Raw genomic sequence first — 22685 nt, forward strand, 5'->3', positions numbered from 1 at the left:
ATATTACTATTATAATGACTTGCTGCTGTTGTATATCAATCATTTCTAGTCTAACAAGATATAATGTAGAAACAAACTATAAATGGGAATGAGTTAATTTTAATTAGAAGAGAGACAATATCTATTAATAAAAAAGTAAACTTCTACAGTTGGTTAGGTATTTAAAGTACATAAAGTTTGGAATTCATTCAAAACATTAAAATATTCGTTCTTTCTGGAACAATAACCTTTTCCCCTTGATCTACAAAAATGTTAGGACTATTTACTAAAGAGCAGGAAAAAAATTCATCATCAGAAGATGACAGGGATGGTGAAAACTAAAGATATTTCATACACATTATAACAAATGACATTTGGATCAAGCAAATCATCACATAATAACCTATCATGTAAAAGTAGTCACCAAATGTATCAACTTCATCAACATTTAAGGTAAGATAATCCAACATCCTCCTATGGAGGCAAATAATGCACCAAAAATAAGTTGTCTCTTTACAATAAGTAAAGGCATTACTGTAGGGAGAATGCGAGCCAGGAGACAGAATCTGCAATTTCTATACAGTCTGAATGGCACTGTTAGTAACAAGTGTTGCAAATGTCTACCAGTGGGTGAGTAGACAAATTTTACTCCTAGGTAAACATTTAAATATTATCAGGGAGCATACTAACTATTTGATTATTATTAAAAGAGAAAATAACATATGAGAAGAGCTGGCTTGGATCACCATCCCTAGGTTAATGCTAACAGTACTGACAGAAATTACCCAATCTAAAACAGATTTCTGAAAGCATTATTTTAAATTAAAGCAATATTAAGGTAGTGTTCCAAATTATCCACAGTCAATATAGCAATTGTTACAATACCCTTTGATATTTTCAATTTTAACTTTTAGAAAATATCTGCATGCAGATGAAAGATACACAGTTACACACAGACTGGTACGAGCTGGAGAAACACCGAGACGAAATTGAAATTATAATCAGGTGGAACAAAGGAGAGCAAAGCAGAAATCCAGACATTTTTCAAAAGGTTTCTGAAGAAAGGGAGAAGGAAAATTAATGCCTAAAAAAAAATTATGCAAGCTTCATTTCAAGCTGTGCTTGTATCTCTAAAGAGGAAGTGATACACAAACCCGTCCTGTGGTGCAGCCATTAGGAATGCAATGATCTGGCTTGAGCAAAGATTACTGGCAATTAAAGCTCAAGATAATGTGTAGCAAGCAGACTTCTCAAATGTTCCTACTTTCAACAAAAGTTTAGACACTAAGCAAAAATAACTAGGAAAAATTTGCCTAAAATTAAATTAAAATTTAATTAAAATTAAATTTTATAGACCAAACACAAGCATCAAAAATAAAGTTAAAATGTTAAAACAGAGTATACAATAAGTATACAGCGAATGTGCACTAATTGTATGTAACTGTTATAGTGAGAGACTGTTGGGCATAAGACTTAGCTGATGCTTAAGGGAGCTCTAAGTTAAGTCCAAGTTCTCTAAATATCTTACTATCCTGTCCAGTAGTTGATGAGAAAAAAATTTACTCATCAAAAATATAAAATAGGGCTTTTAGCAGTAATAAAGTAATTCAAATCAACTAACCGCAACAAAACTCTACACTAGATTATGTACAATTCTTTAAAACTGAACCATTATAAATTCTTATGAAGGTGGAAAGTTAAAAACTAAAAGGTAGTATTATTAAGCAAGTTTAAGCAAACCATCCACAAAGCATGATCTCATTATGTCTCTCAAAAACATCTGCATAAAACTGATTTCTTTGTAAGGACTGAGGGACATGCTCTTAGTGCTACAACCACCTCAGTTTTAATGTTGCTGTAAAAGCTGAAGAGTAACCCACAAGTATGCAAAAGATTCTAGAAGATGCAGCACCAACGTCTAGTATCTATAAGGAAGACATATTCATGAGAAACTGTTTCTAATGAAAACAAAAAACTGTTGGTACTCACACATTGGTGCTATAACTTCACTGCAAAAAGCAACCTAAATTCTAGCACATATCTTGCTATTTAGAACTGGGGTATGTAAATGCAGTTAGTTTTATTCATTCCAGTTTTTACAATGTTATTAGAAAGGCAATGGAAGAACACCTTTGCTGCCCAGTATACTGCATGAGTTTTCTTACAAAATTATGAAGACCATATACTTTATGTTAATGCTTAAGAATTATTGTTATGGCTTCAGTTTATCACTTTAAACGTCAGAGCTCAATAAATGAAGCAAAGAACAAAGAAGACATAGTATCTACTCATTCTAACAGAAAAAAAAAGTCCTCCTTGTAAGAAATAATTATAAAGAGCGAATATAATTTAAAGTACAATATAGAAAGAGTTCTCTACAAAGAAATTCCTAAGCTGGAATTTGGTTAAAACAAACAAACAAAATAAAACCCAGTTGAAGTTGTGTAAGAGATGAAGAGAAAAGCCATTATTAACAAATGAAATGGCAACTAAGTCTCCAAGATCAGAAAATATACATCTACACAGCATTTAAAGACGTTTAACATGGATGAAAAAGAAGGAAATGAGACTTGAGAAACAATTTCCTAAGCTATGCTAATGACTACAGACTTTATTCTAAGGACAAAAATGTTGTCACTGAAGGACATTAGGAATGTAAGTAATCGGACTAAATTGAGGTCATCATGTATGTAGTCTGTGGAAAAATATTGGAAATGCCAAGATCTTGAACTGGTGGATTTCAAAAGAATACCACAGATGCTAAAGCAGAGATTTGCAAAACGATGTGTCTTGATGACTTAGACCAATGCTTCTCACACTTTTGGTCAGGGACCAGCAGCTCAGGTCATTCTCCATAAAATGAGTTTGTGTCAAAAATTCTGATATTCTCTAACAGCCTTTTAGGTATTTTTTAATGCCTGCCTTCTTTGTTGCATGCTCCCCGCCATGATGATAGTTATGGACTCTATCCTCTGGAACTCTAAAGTCTTCAATAAAGTCTTCTCTAAGTTGCCCTGGTCACAGTGTCTATTCACAACAGAAACGAAACTAAGACCCCTGTTCCTGTAAATAATCCTTGACACACACACTCATACATAGTGCATAAGTGTACACACAGACATGCACACAGCAGTTAATATGAAAAAGAAAGGGAACTAGTATGGAAGAGGAAAGAGATCAATAGGAATGATAGGGGAACAAAAAAGGTCATAATAAGTGAGTCTGATTAAAATATATTGTATATAGGTATGAATGCTATAATAAGGGTTATATACATTATTAAGCAAGACAAAATATACATTACTTGTTATTAAACACACAAAAAATTCTATCAGCATAAGCACTAAGTAAACAACAGCTACAAATATGTGATTTTGCACTGACATAAGTTTATAAAAAAAGAAAGCATTTTGAATAACACCTGTTCAAACTAGGATGAAAACAGCGTTGAGGAACACACCAAACAGGAATTCAGGAATCAGAATGAGTATCTTGAAATAGGATGGCAAGAAAGAATAATAACTCCATGTTTTCTGGCTTGTTAATGAGAACAATGTTGGCATCTTGTGCTGAGAAAGGGAAATGAGAAACCAGAAGTTGCAGTGAACATTCTATGTTTGAAAGTGTACAATGATTGCCTAGAATCCTAGTCTGGGTCTTTTAGTAAAGTTCTGAGTGAGACAAGTTAGTGTAAGCACTATTCTAACTAAGCTGTGTGAATAGAAGTCTACCCAACAGAAGCAGGGTGTGGAAGGGTGAAAGAATCACTGCAGAGGAAGGAGAAATCTGGGTAAAAAGTATGAGAGACGAGAAGGGAAAAAAACAAGGCAAAAACAAAAACAACAACAACAAAAAAAAAAACAAAACAAAAAAGTGGGATTTCAAGCTGGGCAGTGGTGGCGCATGCCTTTAATCCCAGCACTGAGGAGGCAGAGGCAGGTAAATCTCTGTGAGTTCGAGGCCAGCTTAGTTTAAAAGAGCTAGTTCCAGGACAGGCTCTAAAACTACAGGGAAACCCTGTCTTGAAAGATCAATCAATCAATCAATCAATCAATCAATCAATCAATCGATGTGGGATTCTCAGTGTCAAATATTATCTACAGATTAAGCAAGATAAAGAATAGAAACTACTAATTAAACTGAACTACTCTAATGACCACAGCTAACAGTTGAAGGGGAGTTTTGGTAAGCATGAATAAAACCAAATTACAGTAGAAGAGAAACGAGAAGGATATAAAAAATGAGCAGCAAACAGCTTTCTTAAGAAGTCTGATTATAAATGAAAACAAAGAAAGGATGGGGGATTGAGAAACATGTAGGGCAGGAGAATCAGCAAGATCTGAAGTAAATTCACTAGAGCTGAGCATATTTGAGATCCTGGAGATAAGCAGTTGAAATTGGAAGATAAAAATCAAAGTAAATGAGAAAACTGTAACTAACATAGCCCAAGGCAGCAAAGAATGAGGTCTAAGAGTCTGTTCTTTACTGATTTTAAACTGGTGATGAAATGATGAAATATGCCTTTTATTAGAAAGTCAGGTATAAGTGTCAGATTTTGCTAGAAACTACTAGAAGTCCCATCTGATGTTTTAAAAATCAGACAAATTAAAAGTGAGGACACAGCGAAGTGTAATCTAAAAGTGCCGACTAAAAGATTGTGCAAAGATTGCCCCAAGAACGACTACTTTCTGACCACACTAACAAAACGGAAAGCATTTTAAGTACCAGATAATATTATTGAATGTAATAATCATCAAAGGGTTTCCCATATCATTTACATGTCAAAAAAACAGAGCAAGTTAAGAGTGGAAAGGAAACACCCCTTTGCTTCTCTAATAGGCTGAGCTGCCAGAATGTTTGCTTAAGAAAGTGTATTACTGAACTGTGTGGTGGTGGTGCACATCTTTAATCCCAGCACTTGGGAGGCAGAGGCAGGTGGATATCTTGAGTTCGAGGCGAGTCTGCTCTACGGAGTAAGTTCCATGATATCTAGGGCTACACAGAGACATCCTGTCTCCCAAAAGTGTATTACTCTTAAAATTATCACTTTTTTAGACTTCTATCATAAAGAATATTACTGAGTATATGTAAATAATCACAAATGTGTATGGTTGGATGATTATCTGTACAAAAGAATATATATAACAATTCTGGTTCTTTACCAATGTTAACTATAGATTATTTCAGACAAGATACATAGAACAGCTATTTTATCTGTAACAAATGTAGCATAAATTCTAATATCTCTGGTTTACTGATCCTGTCAGTATTTTCCTCTGATTAGGCAGATAAGAGATACACAGACACAAACAAACAAATATATAATACATATCAAGAAAATGTATACGATTTACAAATGTCTGACATTGTGGAAAATGCTATAAACTCACAGTGTCTAGTCATTTCCAATAGTATAATTTCATACCACATTAATTTTGGGAACTCGATAAATATAAAAACTGTCCATAGTTGGGAGGCAAGGCATGTGAAGAATAATTATTTAGTGCAAGAAAGAATTTTAAAAGTTAACCGGTATCTGAAAAGAAAAGCATAGTGAAATAAGATTATATAACCTGAGAACAAGCAGTTTAAGACTGAAATCCCTGAAAATTTTAAAAATAATAAAGCTATTTAAATCTTAATACTGTTTTATATTAAGAAAGTGAAAAGTGCTATTATTACAATTATGCCATTGTTACTATAGCCTTTTGCCATCTGAAGCATTTTTTACTAGCCAAATATGACACTGTAAGTGAAAGCAAATGAAAACAATAAAAAATTGGTCCAACTTTCACAAGGATAATTTTGATCTGAAGGAATCAATGAAGTAGTAAAGAACATGATTAGTACAAAAATAAGTAAAAAAAAAAATAGGTTGAGACCAACATAAAGAGCTGACTTAACAGTTTCAAAACATTTACATTAATATGAATTTTTAAGGGTTTAATATTTAAATGAGATGGTATGACAAAAGAAGTTAAACAGTATAAGCATCATTGAATAAATTACACAGAAAGATTTAGGCATTCAGAAAGAATCTGAGTTTCCAATGGCATCATGACAAGTGGTAATTTTATTTCTCTATAGTCTCAACTTCCATATCTAAAAATAAAAAATGATATGACTGTAACACAGACTAAGAATCTAAAAATAAATTATTAAGAATTCTTTAAAAGACCGCTTAAGAAACGATGTAATTACAGCTGATCAGAATGTCTGCACTACATCTATATTGAAGTATCTGAACCAAATTACCTTGAAAAGTTACTCTCAAACACCTATCAAAAGCTACATAAAACTGTTTGCACATACAATGCAATCCTACCATCTTACCAAGATAAGAAAGTTTTGTACCAAATGAACAAATTTATAACACAAGCCTATGTTACAAATGACCATAACAGCTACAGTTATTTCTAAAAATAAACTCTACATTAAATTAATACCAGAAGTCAATGAAAAACACATCACTATCCCAAGAGGCTCAAACTTACTAGTTTTGCTTGTTGAGCATTTACTGGATCACCATACTGGAGCAAAGCCTGAAACTGGTTATTTTTTGTAAATGTGATTATCTTCAATACAGCACCAAACTTAGAAAATATCTGTGAAAACATTTAAATCAAGGCATTATTACCTACTATATTATTTCTTCAAGTTATAAACAAATATGCAAATTACATTACACTTACTTGGTGAAGGACATCAAGTGTTACAGGGTAGTACATATTGTCAATAATTATTCTAAGTACTGGACTCTGGGCCGGAGTCACTGCACTCTCACTGACTGTGGTGCCACTAAGAGGTGTATTCGCTGTCTGGACAGCTGTCACAGCTTGAAGAACTGCTTGAGCACGCTGAAATTTGACAAGACAAGAAGCTTAGTAGCTCAGCCATTATTTACACTTACATTTTGTTGCATATTATACTACTGTCTCTTTATAGTTCAAATATTCTACTATATTTGTTTCAAAACAGTTACCTAAGTACTACAGTATCAATGCTGACACAAATAGGAAATGCCATTTATTTAAAAACAAACAAACAAACAAACAAAAAGTACCTGGACAGATATTTACACCCAGAAACCATTCAAAGAGAAACTCACTGAATTACAAAACCTTAACTTCATATTATTCACTCTATGAAACAGATATACTGCAGGAAGGGACTGTAAGTGATCTTTCACTAAAATTACCATTAACATTATTTCTAATACAATCTTAGCAATTGGACACTGGATTAAAAACAAGTATTTTTCATACTAACACTCTAGAATTTTCTGAGCAGAAATTAATGTGGTCTCCCAGAGGTTAGGCCAGATCTAGGAACCTTAGTCTGTACCCCCCTCCCCTGGCCTCCATATCCTGATCTACAACTTTGAAAGAGGGCTTTGGCCTTACAAGAGGCCAGGCCAGAAAGGACATATAACCCCCCAAAAAACAGAGGACATCCTACTGAACCTGAAGACACGCTAGTCACCAAACCCTTGATTATTTATGCCAGAAGACCAGAGAGAAAAGAGAAGTCAAGAAACAAATCACCCATCTAACAAATACAAATATAGGAATTAACACCTAGTTCTAAAATCATCCCAAATTCAGATGCCTACATGCAGTAATCAATAACAGAAAAGGCAATCTTCCATCACTATACCCAGCTATCCTACAGCAGCAAGACCTGAGCAATCCAACACAGCTGAAGCACAAAAAAACAACCTAAAATATTACTTTATGAAGATAATAGAGGTCCTTAAAGAGGATATGAACAAATTCCCTTAAAGAAATTGAGGAAAAGACAAAAAAATGTGAAATCAGTAAATCCCTATAAGAAAACAAAACAAAACAAAAAAACAGATAAAAGAAACAATTTAAGACCTGAAAACAGAAATAAAAGCAAAAAAGAAAACACAAACAGAGGGAATCCTGAAAATTGAAAATTTGGAAAAGTTAACAGGAACTACAGATGCAAGCATCACCAACAGAATACAAGAGATGGAGGAGAATCTCAACTGTTGAAGAAAACAATAGTGGAAATCGATTCTCAGTCAAAGAAAATGTTAAATCTAAAAAGTTCCTAACACAAAACAATCAGGAAATCTGGGACACCATGAAAAGACCAAGCAAAGAACAATAGGAATAGAGGGAGAAGAAGAAACACAGCTCAAAACGCACCAAATATATTTAACAAAATCATGGAAGAAAATTTTCCCAATCAAAATAAGGAAATAAGGATATGCCTTTTAAGGTACAAAAAGTTTACAGAACATCAGATAGATTGCATCAAAAAAGAAAATCCCTTCTCATAATAATCAAAAAACTAAGCATATGAAATGAAGAAAAAATAATAGTAAAAAATATTAAAAAGTAGGTCAAGTAACATATATAAAGACAGACCTACTAGAATCACAACCAACTTCACAAAAGAGACCCTAAATTCCAGAAGGGCCTAGACTGATGTCTTGCAGACTACAAAACCAGGGATGTCAGCCCAGACTACTATATTCAGTAAAAACTGTCAACGACCATAGATGGAGAAAACAAGATATTTCATGACAAAGTCAAATTTAAACAAAATCTACACAAAAACCCAGCCCTATAGAAGGTACTAGAAGGAAAACTCCAATCCCAGGAAGTTAATTAACTACACCAGGAAAACACAGGCAATATATTTCACACCAGCAAAACCCAAAGACAGACATATAACCACACCCACACATACACATACCTCCACAACCACCAACACCAACAAAATAACAGAAATTAACAATATTGGTCATTAATATCCCTCAATACCAAAGGACTCAATTCACCAATAAAAAGACATAGGTTAACAGATTGTCTACAAAAACAGGATCCAAGGAACACTGCATACAAGGAACACTCACAATCAAAAACAGACATTAACTCAAAGTAAAAGTGTGGGAAAAGATTTTCCAAACAAATGGACCTAAGAAGCAAGCTGGTAAAGCTATCCTAGTATCTAGCAAAAGACTTCCAACCAAAATTAATCAAAGGAGACGGAGAAGGGCATTTCACGTTCAATTCACCAAGATGATGTCTTAATTCTGAACACATTTGTAAAAGAAACATTACTAAATCCTAAATCACTCAAAGAGCCCCACACCATTAATAGTGGGGGAATTTAACTGAATGAACAAGTCATCCAGACAGAAACTAAACAGAGAAATTACAGTATAATCATTATGATTCAAATAAACCTAACAGGTATCTACAGAACATTTCACCAAAACACCTTCTCAGCACCGCATGGAACCTTCTCCAAAAATGACCATATACTTGGCCACAACTCACAAGATAAAATTAAAATAACCCACTGTATCTTTTGACACCATCATGGATCTAAAGCTCAATTTCAACAATAGAAAAGTCTACAAATTTCATAAAGAGGAAATAAAGAAGTTAAAGACTTCCTAGAATTCAATGAAAATGAACACACAACATGCCCAAACTAATGGAACACTATGAAAGCAGTGCTAAGAAGAAAGTTCATAGAACTAAGTGCCTTTGTGAAGAATTTGGAGATCTTAACAGCACACTTGAAGAGCTCTAAAACAAATAAAAAAAGGAGACACACCAAAGCAGACAGCAGGAAATAACCAAACAGTGCTATAATTCATTAAATAGAAACAAAGAGAATACAAAGAATCAATGAAACAAAAAGTTGGTTCTTCAAGAAAAAAAAGATAAACTCTTATCTAAATTAACTATTAAGAGGTAGAGAAAGAATATCCAAAACAACAAAATCAAAAATAAAAAGGGGAGATAAGACCCTGAGGAAATACAGAAAATCATTAGGTTATACTTAAAACCTATACTCTACAAATTGGAAAATATGAAAGAAATGGACAATTTTCTTGATATATACTACATATAAAAAATTTAAATAGAACGATAACCCTTAAGGAAATAGAAACAGTCATTAAAATCTCCCAACCAAAAAAATCCTACCACGTTTTCAAAGATGAGCTAATGCCAATACTCTACAAATTATTCCACAAAATAAAGACAGATGGAACATTGTAAAATTATTTCAATGAGTACCTAGTCACCCTGATACCCAAACCACAAAAAGACCCAACAAAGAAAGAATTACAGACCAATTTCACTCATGAACATTAAATACAAAAATACTCAATAAAATACTGGCAAACAAAATCCATAAACCCATAGAAAAGACTATCTACTATGACCAAGTAGGTTTCATCCCAGAGATGCAGGGATGGTTCAACACACAAAACCTGTTATTGTAATCTACCATATAAGCAAACTGAAAGGGGGAAAAAAAAAAAAAAAAAAAAAACAATGATCATCTTCTTAATCCTAAAATAGCCTTTGACAAAACCCAACATTCCATCATGGTAAAAGTCTTAGATCAGAGATACCAGAGACATACCTAAACATAAAAAAGGCAATTTACACTAAACCGATAGACAACATCAAATTAAATGGAGAGAGATTCAAAGCAGCTCCACTAAAATCAGGAATAAGATAAGGCTGTCCACTCTCTCCATATACAGTCAATATAATACTTCAAGTGTTAACTAGAACATAAAGAAATTAAAGGAGATCAAGGGATTACAAGTTGGAAAGGACTAAGTCAAAGCATCATTATTTGCAGACGCTATGATAGTATACATAAGCAAGCCTAAAAACTCTACCAGGGAACTCCTCCAGCTGATAAAACACCTTTAGTCAAATAGCTGGATAAAAGACTAACTCAATAGTTCCAGGACAGGCTCCAAAGCCACAGAGAAACCCTGTCTCGAAAAACCAAAAAAAAAAAAAAAAAAAAGACTAACTCAAAAAAATTAGTAGTTCTCCTATATACAAATGATAAATGGGTTTAGAAAGAAATGAGTATGAATACCCTTTATAATAACCACAAATAATAAAAAAAAATCTTGGGATAACTCTAACCAAGTAAGTGAAAGAATTTATGACGTGAATTTCAATACTTTGGAGAAAAAAATTAAAGAAAGTATCAGAAGAGAAGATGGAAAGATCTCCCATGCTCTTGGATCAGAGGATTAACATAGTAAAAATGGCTATCTTACCAAAAGCAATAAACAAATTCAATCCAATCCCCATCAATATCTCAACACAATTCTCACAGACCTTGGAAGAACAGCACTCAATTTCGTAGGAAAAAATAAAAATCCAGAATAGCTAAAATAATCCTGTGCAATAAAAGAAATTCAGGAGGTATTGCCATCCGTATTATAGTTTTTATAGTAATAAGAACCACATGATATTGTCATAAAAAGAGACAGGCAAATCAATGGAATCGAATCAAAGTCCCTGACATATATCCACACACCTAATGGACACCTGATTTTCAACAAGGAAGCCAAAATTGTACAATGGAAAAAAAGAAAACATCATCAACAGATAGATGGTGCTGATCTAATTGGATATCAGCATGCTGAAGCATTCAAATCAAACCATATTCATCATCCCATACAAAACTAAGTGGATCAAAGACCTAAACATAAATCCAGTTACACTGAAACCAATACAAGAGAAAAGTGGGAAATAATCCCCTACACATTGGCACAGGAGACAGCTTTCTGAACAGAACACCAAGAGCAAAGGCGCTAAGGACAATTAATAAATGGGACCTCATGAAATTAGAGTTTCTGTAAGGCAAAGCACACTGTCAGTAGGACAAAAATGGCAGGTTACAGAATGGGAAAAGATCTTCACCAACCCCACATCCGACAGGGAACTGATTTCCAAAGTAGAAAATAAACTCAAGAAATTAGGTATCAATAAACCAAATAATCTGACTATAAAATGGGATATTAATCTAAACAGAATTCTCAACCGAAGAATCTCAAATGATCAAGAAACACTTGAGAAGTACAACATCCTTAGCCATCAAAGAAGTGCAAATCAACATGAATCTGAGAAACCACCTTACACCTGTCAGAATGGCTAAGATTAAAAACACAAGCAACAGCTCATGCTAGAGAGGATATGGAGTAAGGGAACACCCCTCCATTGCTGGTTGAAGTGCAAAGTAAAGTCAGTGTAGTGGTTTCTCAGAAAACTGGGAAACAACCTACCTCAAGACCTGGCTCTATCACACTTGGGCATATACCCAGAAGATGCTCATTCATACCACAAGGACAAATGCTCAAGTATGTTCACAGCAGCTTTTTTTGTAATAGCCAGAACCTGAAAACAATCTAGATCTTCATCAATCTAGGAATGGTTTTTAAGACACCAGGAAAACAGCAAATGGACAGAACTAGAAAAAATTATCCTGAGAGAGGTAACCCAGACCGATAGAGACAAACATGGTATATAATCACTCATCAAGTAGATATTAGCTGTAAAATAAAAGCTAACTATACTACAATTCACAGAGCCAGAGAGACTAGAAACAAGGTGGGGAGGTGCGGGGGAAAGGAGGGCGACCCAGATCTCCCTGGGAAGGGAAACAGAGAGATTTCATGAGTGGACTGAGGGCAAGTGGGGATGAGAGCATGAGTGATCAGGATGGAGGGGAATGAGCGGAGAGGAAGAGTGCTGGGTGGGGGAGAATTACTACTAGGGGGCATTTCGGGGTCAGGTCGAAGCCTGGCACAGGAATCTCCCAGGAGACTATGTGGAGGACTCCAGCTTAGACTACTTGCAATAGCAGTTAAGTAGCCTGAATTGGCCATATCCTGTGACCAGACTGGAGCCTGGCCCAACTGTCATCAAAAAGGCACCGTCTAGCAACTGATGGAGGCAGATGCACAGAACCATAGCCAAACAGGCAGCAGAGTTCAGAATCCTGTGGAAGAGGAAAAAAAAGTGTAGGAACCAGAGAAGACAAAGGACAAGAACACCACATGAAGGGTCACATAATCAATTAACCTGAGCTCACAGAGATTGAACGGACAACTAGGAAGCCTGGGACTGACCTACACTCTGCATATATGTTACAGTTGTGTAGCTTGGTCTTCTTGTGGGACTCCTAAAAGCTACATCAGGGGCTGTCCCCAACTCTTTTATTGGCTTTTGGGATCCTATTACTCATATTGGGTCACCTTGTCCAGCCTTAATACATAGGGAGGTGCTCAGTATTACTACAACTTGATAAGCCATGTTTTATTGATACTCATGGGAGAATAGCCTTTTCCTGGATGCAGACTGAAGAGGAGGGGACTGTGGAATGGGAGAGAAGGGGAGGTGGTGGAAAAAGTCTGGGGGAATGGGGAGAGGCTAAAGTTCAGATATAAAAGAAATGGATGAATTTAAAAATTAAAAGTAAAAATAAATTAAGGTGGTTTCTAGTATAACTGTTGAAAAAATTTCCAGATATATTCTGAAGGATATTTTTTAGAGTATTTTATGGTAACACATCTTTACTTGCCTCTCTTTTATTATGAAATATCAAAATGCCTATAAGTGAATACAATGCATCAAATACTAAACAATAGGGTGAGAATGATTTTTATCAAATTTCCAGAAGCAAGAAAATGAATGGAAACATACTAAGAAAACAGTGAACACACAGCAAGCTGGGAATTGAACTGGCAACAACAACAAAGGAAAGGTATCAGAGCAACAACTGGCAGGATGAAAAAATAGGGAGCACAAACACAGATTAATAGAAAGTCTAGAAGATGAATAAGCAACACAATTCTTGCTTCTGACTCATCACCTCAACATTAAAAACAACAAAAGATCCCTCAAAAGAATCAAAGGTGCTAAAAGGCATGTTTGCTAGTTCAAAATAAATGGCTCTGTGACGGGGATGGTGGGGCAGAGTGGCTCCATCATGACATCTAATTCCTCATTACTTTAGTCTGGAGAAAATCATGTAGTCTCAGAAAATTCTAATTGTGCATTCTAACTTGAATAAAAATGAAGAGCAAGAACGGAAAATAAGAACAAGTTAAACTAAAAGATAAAACTGAAGGAGATACCACTCAAACTCTGCAAAACTATTTTAAAAATTAACTGTACTTAGAATCTTCAAAGAACTGAAATGTATTCTCCGTGCTCAACTACAATGTAAAAACACACAAAACAAGTACACTAAAGGGCTTTTGAAAATTAAAAACTTGACTTAATTTGAACATTCCTTCTGTGTGTAATCAAATAGACTAGACTAAGTGATTTATTCCCTAATCACTTTGAAGTTCATTATGCTAAAGTCCCCTCTATGTGGAGCTTTAAGTAACCATTACTATTTAAAATTATCTATCTAGGGATTCCCTATTTTTGTTCCCTTTCTTGTATATTTCTTTCTTTTCAATCTTCTAAAACTGATGAAGGAAGGCACAGCCCAGTGAGAGTATTCAACTACCACGTTCAAGACATTGGATTTAATTTATCCATAATAATACACAGAATGATGTGTTCAAATATCAAAAATTAAAACAATAAATAAAACTAGGATGAGTTTCTTTTTAAGGAGACAGTTTACTAAGTGTAATAAAATGCACATAGAAAGACATGCTGTACATGACCTCACATCGAGAACCTCACATAATCAAGCTCATAAAAGTAGCAAGAAGACTGGCTTCCGGGGCAAAAAAGATCCTTGAAGGATGCTCTTTGATCAGGATAGGTCTGAGTGGTCTATGCCAAATCATGAAAATTACAGCTACTTGTAAATTTCAAAATATTTTAAACATTCTCACCATTAAGAAATTAGGTATTTCAGGTGGTAAAGAAGCTAATCTGATTACCCACAAAGGACAAATATAAAAATATCACACTGTACTCCTTAAATACGTACATTCATGATTTGCCAATAGATATTAAATAAATGCAAAAAAAAAAACTGAATAAGAGGTACAGAACAGATACTTCTTTTGGCATACTAACTTCTTTGATTCAAAGTGAATGAAATCTTTATTACAAATTAAAACAATAAAAGCACATGGCATGTTAACCCTATCCCTTAAGAAAGTTTTACAGCTTATTTTTCGTATGCTATTAAAAATAATTTCAAGTCACTTTTCACAAAGTGAGAAAAATCTACAAGAAATGAAGTTTTTGATATAACAAATAGCCAGATACATTCCTATCTTACTGAAGCAAATACATATAGTAAGCTTTAAAAGCACTATATTAAAGAAAATGAAAGTTCTTAGACCATTACAGCAATTTAACATGTTTGTGTCTAAAAATATTCTTATCTATTTTAACAATAATTTAAAATATTTTCTGTACTATATTTTCAAAAGACAAATTCATACAATCTTGATTATTAGTTTTTTTCGAGAAAATATATCTTTAGGGTAAAAAAATAAAAGCAAAAACCTTTGATAATGAAAGAATACTAAGAATCAATCGCCGACACTGCATTTCCTAACTTAAGTTTAAGCAACAGAATAGTACAATTTATAGTAACAAATTCAAGCTCATCAACGGTCTCTCCAACCTCTCCAGCTCCCCTCCTGCATCTAACTTCTAGATCCAGCTGTGACTACAGATGCTTGTCAGTGTTGGTTCGTTTTGCTGTTTGGTACTAGGAACTAAATAAACCCAGGACCTCAAATATGTTCAACCAACCCTCAGTTCTAGTTTAAACTTTAAAATGTAACAAGAAATAGAAATTTCTGACAAAGTACTTAAATAGTAAAACTAATCTAATATTAACTTAGACCATGAAAATGAGTATCAGAAAGTCACATATTTTTATAAATAAATACTTAATATGTACACATATAAACTAAAATATTCTAAAGATAACAAGAAAATGCATACAGAAGTTTATTTTCTATTCATATATACTATTTATGAGATTCATAAGATGCTATCAGCTCTATTATATATATACCTATATACCACTCACTTGGTTTAATGTATTATCTGTCTTTAGTTCTTTGTGATTGGAGTACTGGATGTAAATTGGTTGGTTACGAAGATGAGGTGTCACAGCAGAATAGTAATTAACCATAGTAATAGCTGCTTCCTCTGTTGCCAGTTCCAAAAATGCCTGAAAATGAGTTTTAAAAAAAGCACAAAACCCAAAAATATGAATTAAATATTTAAATAAGAATTACAAATTTTAACCCAAACTCAAGTATTTGTGTAATCTAGTTTGCTAATTAAACATTGCCTAGACTATAACCCTCAATTTACATCAGTATTTTAATGAAGAGAATTTAGTATCTTATTGAAGGACTGGAAGAGGTGTCTGTTAAAGAGTTTGTTGCTTTGGACCCAAGTTTACATCCCAACATCCATGTATATAGTGCCTCACAAGTGCCTTAAACTACAATTCTCTTCGGCTACCGTAGGTACCTCCACTCACATACATATACCCACACACATATAAATAGTTTGAAAATAATACAACTTAGAAATATTTTAATTTTAAATGTACAATTCGAGGTAATTCAAGCAATACCCTTTGAGAACAAACTATGTCTGTGTTCCATCTATGACTTACATGATATGCTCTGCCCCATAAATCTGTTTCTAACAAAAACTAGAAAAAAATAAACATTTTCTAGTACCAGAATTTTACCATTACTACCCTAGAGGTCTAATTTAAAAAAATATAAAGGGAAAAATTTAAAATGACCACCATAATTTTAACATTAGCTATATTTTAGAGAATGTTAAGTTTCATAAATTCTTCTAAATAGAGTCATTAAATATTTTTAAACAAAATTTCATGTTTAATATATCTGGATCTTATGCTACTGTTACATTTACTGAACAAGTATCTAAAATTTAAGACTGATTTCTACTAATGCTACCAATAAGCAAGAGATGCTACTAGTGTCCCTCGTTTCTGCTATTTCAAAAAGAAAAACGACTTTTTAATGAGGTAACAGACAATTCTCCTTCTGTGTGAGGTTTAGCATGTTAGCAATGCTTGAAGAACTGTACCTGGTTTTTTCCTTTCAGCATAAGGATGTTAGTCACCTTACCAAAAGGTAAACCTAAAGCAATGACTTCCGTTTCAGTCACTTCACCAGGCAATTTTCGAATATGGAGTACACGAGAGGGAGCCCCATCCATTTTATCTTCTCCTTTAAACTTCTTACTATCATTACCGTTGGCTGAAAGATATTCAAAAACACTCTTTATATTTTAGTAAGACAAAAGTACACAGATTTTCCTTATTTTTATGAAAAGCCAAAAATAATCTTAGAACATAGGTGAGTAAATATGAATTTTTGAAAGCCTAAAATTAGGCTTTTAAAAGAATGGAGAAATTTTAGCCATGTGCACAGTCTATGTAGAGAGAATAAGTAATCAGCAGAAAAATTAGAATTCAATTTCCTTTTTTTGTTTTTTGAGACAGGGTTTCTCTGAAGCTTTGCAGCTTGTCCTGGAACTAGCTCTCGTAGACCAGGATGGCCTTGAACTTACAGAGATCCCCCTGCCTTTGCTTCCAGAGTGCTGGGATTAAAGGCATGAGCCACTATTGCCTGGCTAAGATTTAATTTCATACAAAAACTGTCCAATGACTAAAGTACGTAAGTATATCACCATTTAATTTGTTTTATAGACTAACAGATAACAGCAAACTCCCTTAACCCAAAGAGATACATTGCAAAGCCCCATTCTATATCTATGAACAGCTAGGGAAAGCTCTACAGATGGTTTTTCTATGTTACAAGCATATGGCAAGGTTTAATTTATATTGGGCACAGTAAGAGCTCACTAAGAACAAGTAATAAAACAGAATGAAACAACAACATAATGAAGTAAAAGTACGTACTTTTGAATCATTAAAGTAGACTGGCAGTATCCATTTCAATAAATAAATCTGCATTCATTATAAAGTTTCACCAAAAAAGAAAAACTCTCTGTAATTACAGATGCCTATAGATTAGATAATATTTCATATGGAATTGTGTGTAAGGCATCTCTATATCTAATCAGTTGGTCGTAATTTACTAAATACTTAAGTGTATTTCTAAGACTTCAATTGACATAAAAAATTCTTATACATGCTAATATATTCACAGATACTTTTTAAAATAAAATTTAAATACTTTATGATGCCACAGTGTACACGTGAAGTCAGAGGACAACTTGCCTAAGTCAGTGCTCTGCTCCATGTGGGCCCCAGGAATCACATGTAGGTTACTAAGGTTGGCAGCCAATGCCTGCTGAGGCTCCCAGGAGCCCGGAAGCCTCTAAGCGTACCATTTATCATATAGTAAGTACTCAGTTCTGAAGCACGTTAAGGACAGTTTCTACTTTTAAAATCCAAACAAATGAAACTTTAAAACTATTTCTACTCTTCTCTTAAGTCAAATCCTGTTTCCTATTTCAATCTAATATCAAAGTCTTAATGAGTAAAAAGAGCAATCTCATACTGGACCCTGTGAAAGAATCATGTTGCTCTGGCTTCTTTTGTAATTATCTTCCTCACAACTGCCTATGTTATATTGTTGTTTGTTCAAAATATTCTTAAGATCTCCTATAATTCATTACAAATTACCTTTGCATTAAGATAGCACTCTGGTTAAAAACAATGTTAAAAAATGAAATAAGCACGCACCTTCATCTTTAAGTCTATCACTTTTCTGGACCAGCCTTTAGGGACCACCACTGACTGAGGACTATTTCTCTTTTATTTAATTAATTTATTTTATATCCTGACTACAGTTTCCTCTCACTCCTCCCATCCTCCCCCCCTGCCTCCCATCCCAATCCACTCCTCTTTCCTCTGTTTCTGTTCAGAAAAGGGCAGGCCTCCATGAGTATCAACAAAGCATGATAGTATCAAGTTGTAGTAAAACTAAACAACTCCCCTTGTTTTTAGGCTGGGCAAGGCACCCAGTATGAAGAATATATTTCAAAAGCCAACCAAAGCATTAGGGATAGCCCCTCCTCCCATCATTAAGAGTTCCGCAAGTAGACCAAGCTACACAACTGTCACTATATGTAGAGGGCCTATGTCAGTCCCGGGCAGGCTCCCTGGTTGTTGGTTCAGACTCTGTGAGTTTCTATGAGCCAGGTTAGTTATTTCTGTGGATTTTCTTGTGATGTCCTTGACCCCTCTGGCTCTCTTCAGCAGGATTCCCGAAGCTCAGCCTAATGTTTGGCTGTGGGTCTCTACCTCTGTCTCTACCACCTACTGGATGGAAACTCTCTCATGACAACTGGGGTGGTCTTCGGAGATGACTGACAACGAATGGATCGGTCAGCAATCTGATCACAGGAGATGGCCAGTTCAGGATATGTATCCACTATTGCTAGGAGACTTAGCTGGGGTCATCCTTTGAGATTTGTGGAAGTTTCCCCTTGCACCAGGTTTCTACCTGACCCTGAAATTTCTAGTCCTCTCTTTCAGTACTCTCCTTCTCTATTCAGTCCTCCACTGGATTGTTCCCATCACTACCCGCCCCCAATCTCCATCCAGGAGATCCATTCTCCTTGAGCCAAACTGAGGACTATTAACCTTCCCTTACTGGATCTATTTCAATCACTTGAAATTTAAATATAAATATTTAGATTGTTCTGTAGTTACACAATATAGTTTTACAAATATGGGTTACACAAAAGTGACAGAGCCATTGTTCTAATTCTCTATTGTAGCCTTTTATTTACAGTGTTATGGTTAAGCTTGTATATCTGACTGGATTTGGAGTTATCATGGAAACACATATGGCATATATATAATGGTATATTCTGGATTAGTGAATATGATTTAGTGAATATGAACTTGATTTATTGTGAGTAAACAATTTCTAGGAGAGAAAACAGCAGAATCCTATCGTTAAGTTCAGATCCTGCCAAATAGAGAAACCAACCTTGATTGATCAGAATTGTTTCCCTACTTCCAAAGTGCTAGAAGGAACTATGCAGGCTGCTGGCAGAGAAAAGATCAATGGTCTCATCTGGCAATGGACCCACATGCTACAATACCAGCCTGTTTAGAAAGATGTGGGTGGCTGCCCACTGATGCAATAGTAGCTCAACAGCTATAGCAATATACCACCCACTTTCTGCTTCTCTGAAGCCTGCTCTACTGTAGGAATTCCATGTCTGTTACACAAACCTGTTCAAAAGTCTGAGACCATAGGCACTGGGGAAAACTCACTATTGTTTTGCTAAATAGTCATGTTGTCAAACTACCTTCTAAATATCTATTCATACACAGAGATCTGTATTGCTCTCAAGTCTAGTAAGAGGCTTCTTTTTGCAGTGTGTAGCAGACTCACAGCTGATCAAAGTAATAAGCACATTAATGCCTTCTTGTGGATAAATCATCTTATTAACCTTCCCCTATTCAAGGTTCAGTATGTGTAGAAACACGGGCAGAAAGATAAGAGCTGATGAAAAGGGGTGAAAGTTGTGAAATACAGATTTCTGGATATGACCAATGCTGATGGACACATTAATTCACAGCAGCTATGGTTACCTATTTAAGATTAAGCCAAGCAAAATTCCAACACAGCATGTGGAGGAGGCACAAACTGCACATGCTAATGATGAATGGCTAATGAAGGTCTCTTTTGGAGACATGTCTGCTGGCATTTTACCAGTGCCCCAGAAGATGACCATACAGTCAAGCTAATATGGACAACACTAACTAAAGGAGTTGTTGGTAACAACGACAAAAGGAATCACTAAGCTGGGAAGAGGACAGGATAACAGGCAATAAACAGGAGGGAGGTAATGGTGGATAGATATCATCAACATATAATATATATGGACTTTATGAGTAAATTAAATATATTTGAAAGAGAAACTGCCAAATTATTTTCTAAAGTAGTTTTAGAATTTTACATTACAACAGTATAATTATCAAAACTCTTACACTTTCCAATACTTTATGTGATTATCTTCTTTGCCTAATATCTGTTCAAGATTTTGATCAATTTCTAAAACTGGGTTGTTCATAATCTATAATCTTACTGTTAAACATGAGTTTGCCCATTTATAAGTTTATATACAATCTTGTTATTAGTTTTTTTGTTTTGGTTTTTGTTCTTTTGGTTTTTAGAGACAGGGTTTCTCTACGAAACAGTCCTGGCTGTCCTGGAACTTCCTTTGTAGACCAGCATGGCCTCAAACTCACTGAGAGCCACCTCCCTCTGCCTCCCAAGTGTTAGGAGGCATGTGCCACCACCTCCCAGCTTTTAAAATTAGCTTTTATAGCTATACTCTTTGTAAAAAAATATTTGGCTACACATGGCTTGCCTTTGTCTCTGAAGGGCAGACATAGTTAATTCTTTTGTTTTTCAATGACTTTTTGAGTCACTACCTACAAAGTTTGTTTTCTTCTAAAATTTTTTAAGCTTTTAGATTTACATTTACAACACAGAGTTCATTTCCACCTATATCAGAAGACATAAATCCAAAAATCACTTGCAATGGGATAAGAAGGCAAAAAGCTACATAGTATTCCTTTAAATCTCTTTTCTCCTCACAAGACTTTGTACCTCCCATAAACCTGCTGCCCATAAATCTGTGCAGACTTACTTTTGAATTCTCTCTATTGTGGTCAACTGACCAACCCATTTATCTTTAACCCAAAACAGTATGCTATGTACCGCAGAATTATGTAGTGAGAGTTTAGCGTATACTTTAGGGGTCAACCCATCAGAGATGCATACCTTGTTTAGTCATTATCAAAATCAGACAATCTTCCAGCTTTTTCACCATTTTGTACTAGCTACATTTTTATCTTTTCATAGAGATATCACTAAGATTTTAGTATATAAGCCCAATTTCAGAATATTTTTATGTTAAAGTCAACATTATATTACTTAATGTAAAATATTAAGAACTCTGTCAAAGTAATCCCATTTGTTTTCACTTTTGGGCTGTTGTCATAATCTCATCTACATAATAAAGCCTACAATACAAATGGAACCTTGCTAGTATCAAAATTCTGATTATGACCCCTACACCAATTCTGTCTGCCTAAATTTCTACAATTTCCTTTTCTTCAGGACCCATGCCTCCAAATTCCACATGTTTATAATTCCAATGAGTTTCTTGGTTCAGGGAAGTTTTTCTGCAGAGAAGCAGAAGGAGTAGGAGGCTCACTGCAGGAGTTTCCACTCAGTTAAACATACTTTCTGTTCATCAACTCCAACAATCAACTTTGATCTGGAAGATGACTGGAAAAGGGGTCAAGGCTACTACAGTTACTCATCTATAGCTGTAGATATTAATTTTTAAAATATTCCTAGTACAAATTACTATTATAAATAAAAAAACTTAACAAAGCAGAACTGCAGATATGTGAATTTGTGTGTTCATTCTCAGAATCATGGCACTACGATAGTTTCAGAAGTGCTATACAAAAAAATATTAATACATACTAGAAATTCATCTTTACACCAGCATACTACAGTTAGCAAATATAATCTTACCATTTTTAGTTAATTGAAACATTAGGACTGTTTATAAACAATTAACTGAAAGATAATTGTTTATTTTATCCTTTTTGTTTATAGAAAAAAGAAAACTGGCTTCAGGAAAATAGGTGTAAAATGTAGTTTTAAGGTAAATTAACCTAATAATATGATGTGGGAGTCCCCTCTGTATGCTGTGAATACCATTGGTTAATAAAGAAGCTGCTTTGGGCCTACTGCAGCGCAGAATAGGGCAAGACAGAAATTCCAAGCAGACAGAGGAGGAGAGGGTGGGAGGAGTCAAAGAGAAGTCATGTAGCTGCCAAAGGAGAAGGATGCTTGCGGGAACTTTGCCAGCAGGCCACGACCTCATGGTGATGCACAGATTAATAGAAATGGG

The 22685-nt window shown here is 34.7% G+C and overlaps 1 protein-coding gene across 5 annotated transcripts in view; it reads right to left on the reverse strand.

Annotated features, from left to right (window-relative positions):
* Ptbp2 (polypyrimidine tract binding protein 2) overlaps nt 1-22685 on the reverse strand; it is a 62888-nt gene that overhangs the window by 19722 nt on the left and 20481 nt on the right. For 4 of the 5 annotated variants that reach the window (XM_038311051.1, XM_038311050.1, XM_038311053.1 and 1 more), the window contains exons 4-7: nt 16848-17020; nt 15802-15945; nt 6672-6836; nt 6474-6584 (exon numbers count right to left, since the gene is read on the reverse strand). In XM_038311051.1, the coding sequence (XP_038166979.1) occupies nt 6474-6584; nt 6672-6836; nt 15802-15945; nt 16848-17020 (593 nt within the window). Of the gene's footprint in view, nt 1-6473; nt 6585-6671; nt 6837-15801; nt 15946-16847; nt 17021-22685 lie in introns of those variants that run through there. The other variant, XM_042054153.1, reaches the window with a different exon arrangement.

The sequence above is a fragment of the Arvicola amphibius genome, chromosome 14 (assembly GCF_903992535.2).
Source record: "Arvicola amphibius chromosome 14, mArvAmp1.2, whole genome shotgun sequence".
NCBI lineage: Eukaryota > Metazoa > Chordata > Mammalia > Rodentia > Cricetidae > Arvicola > Arvicola amphibius.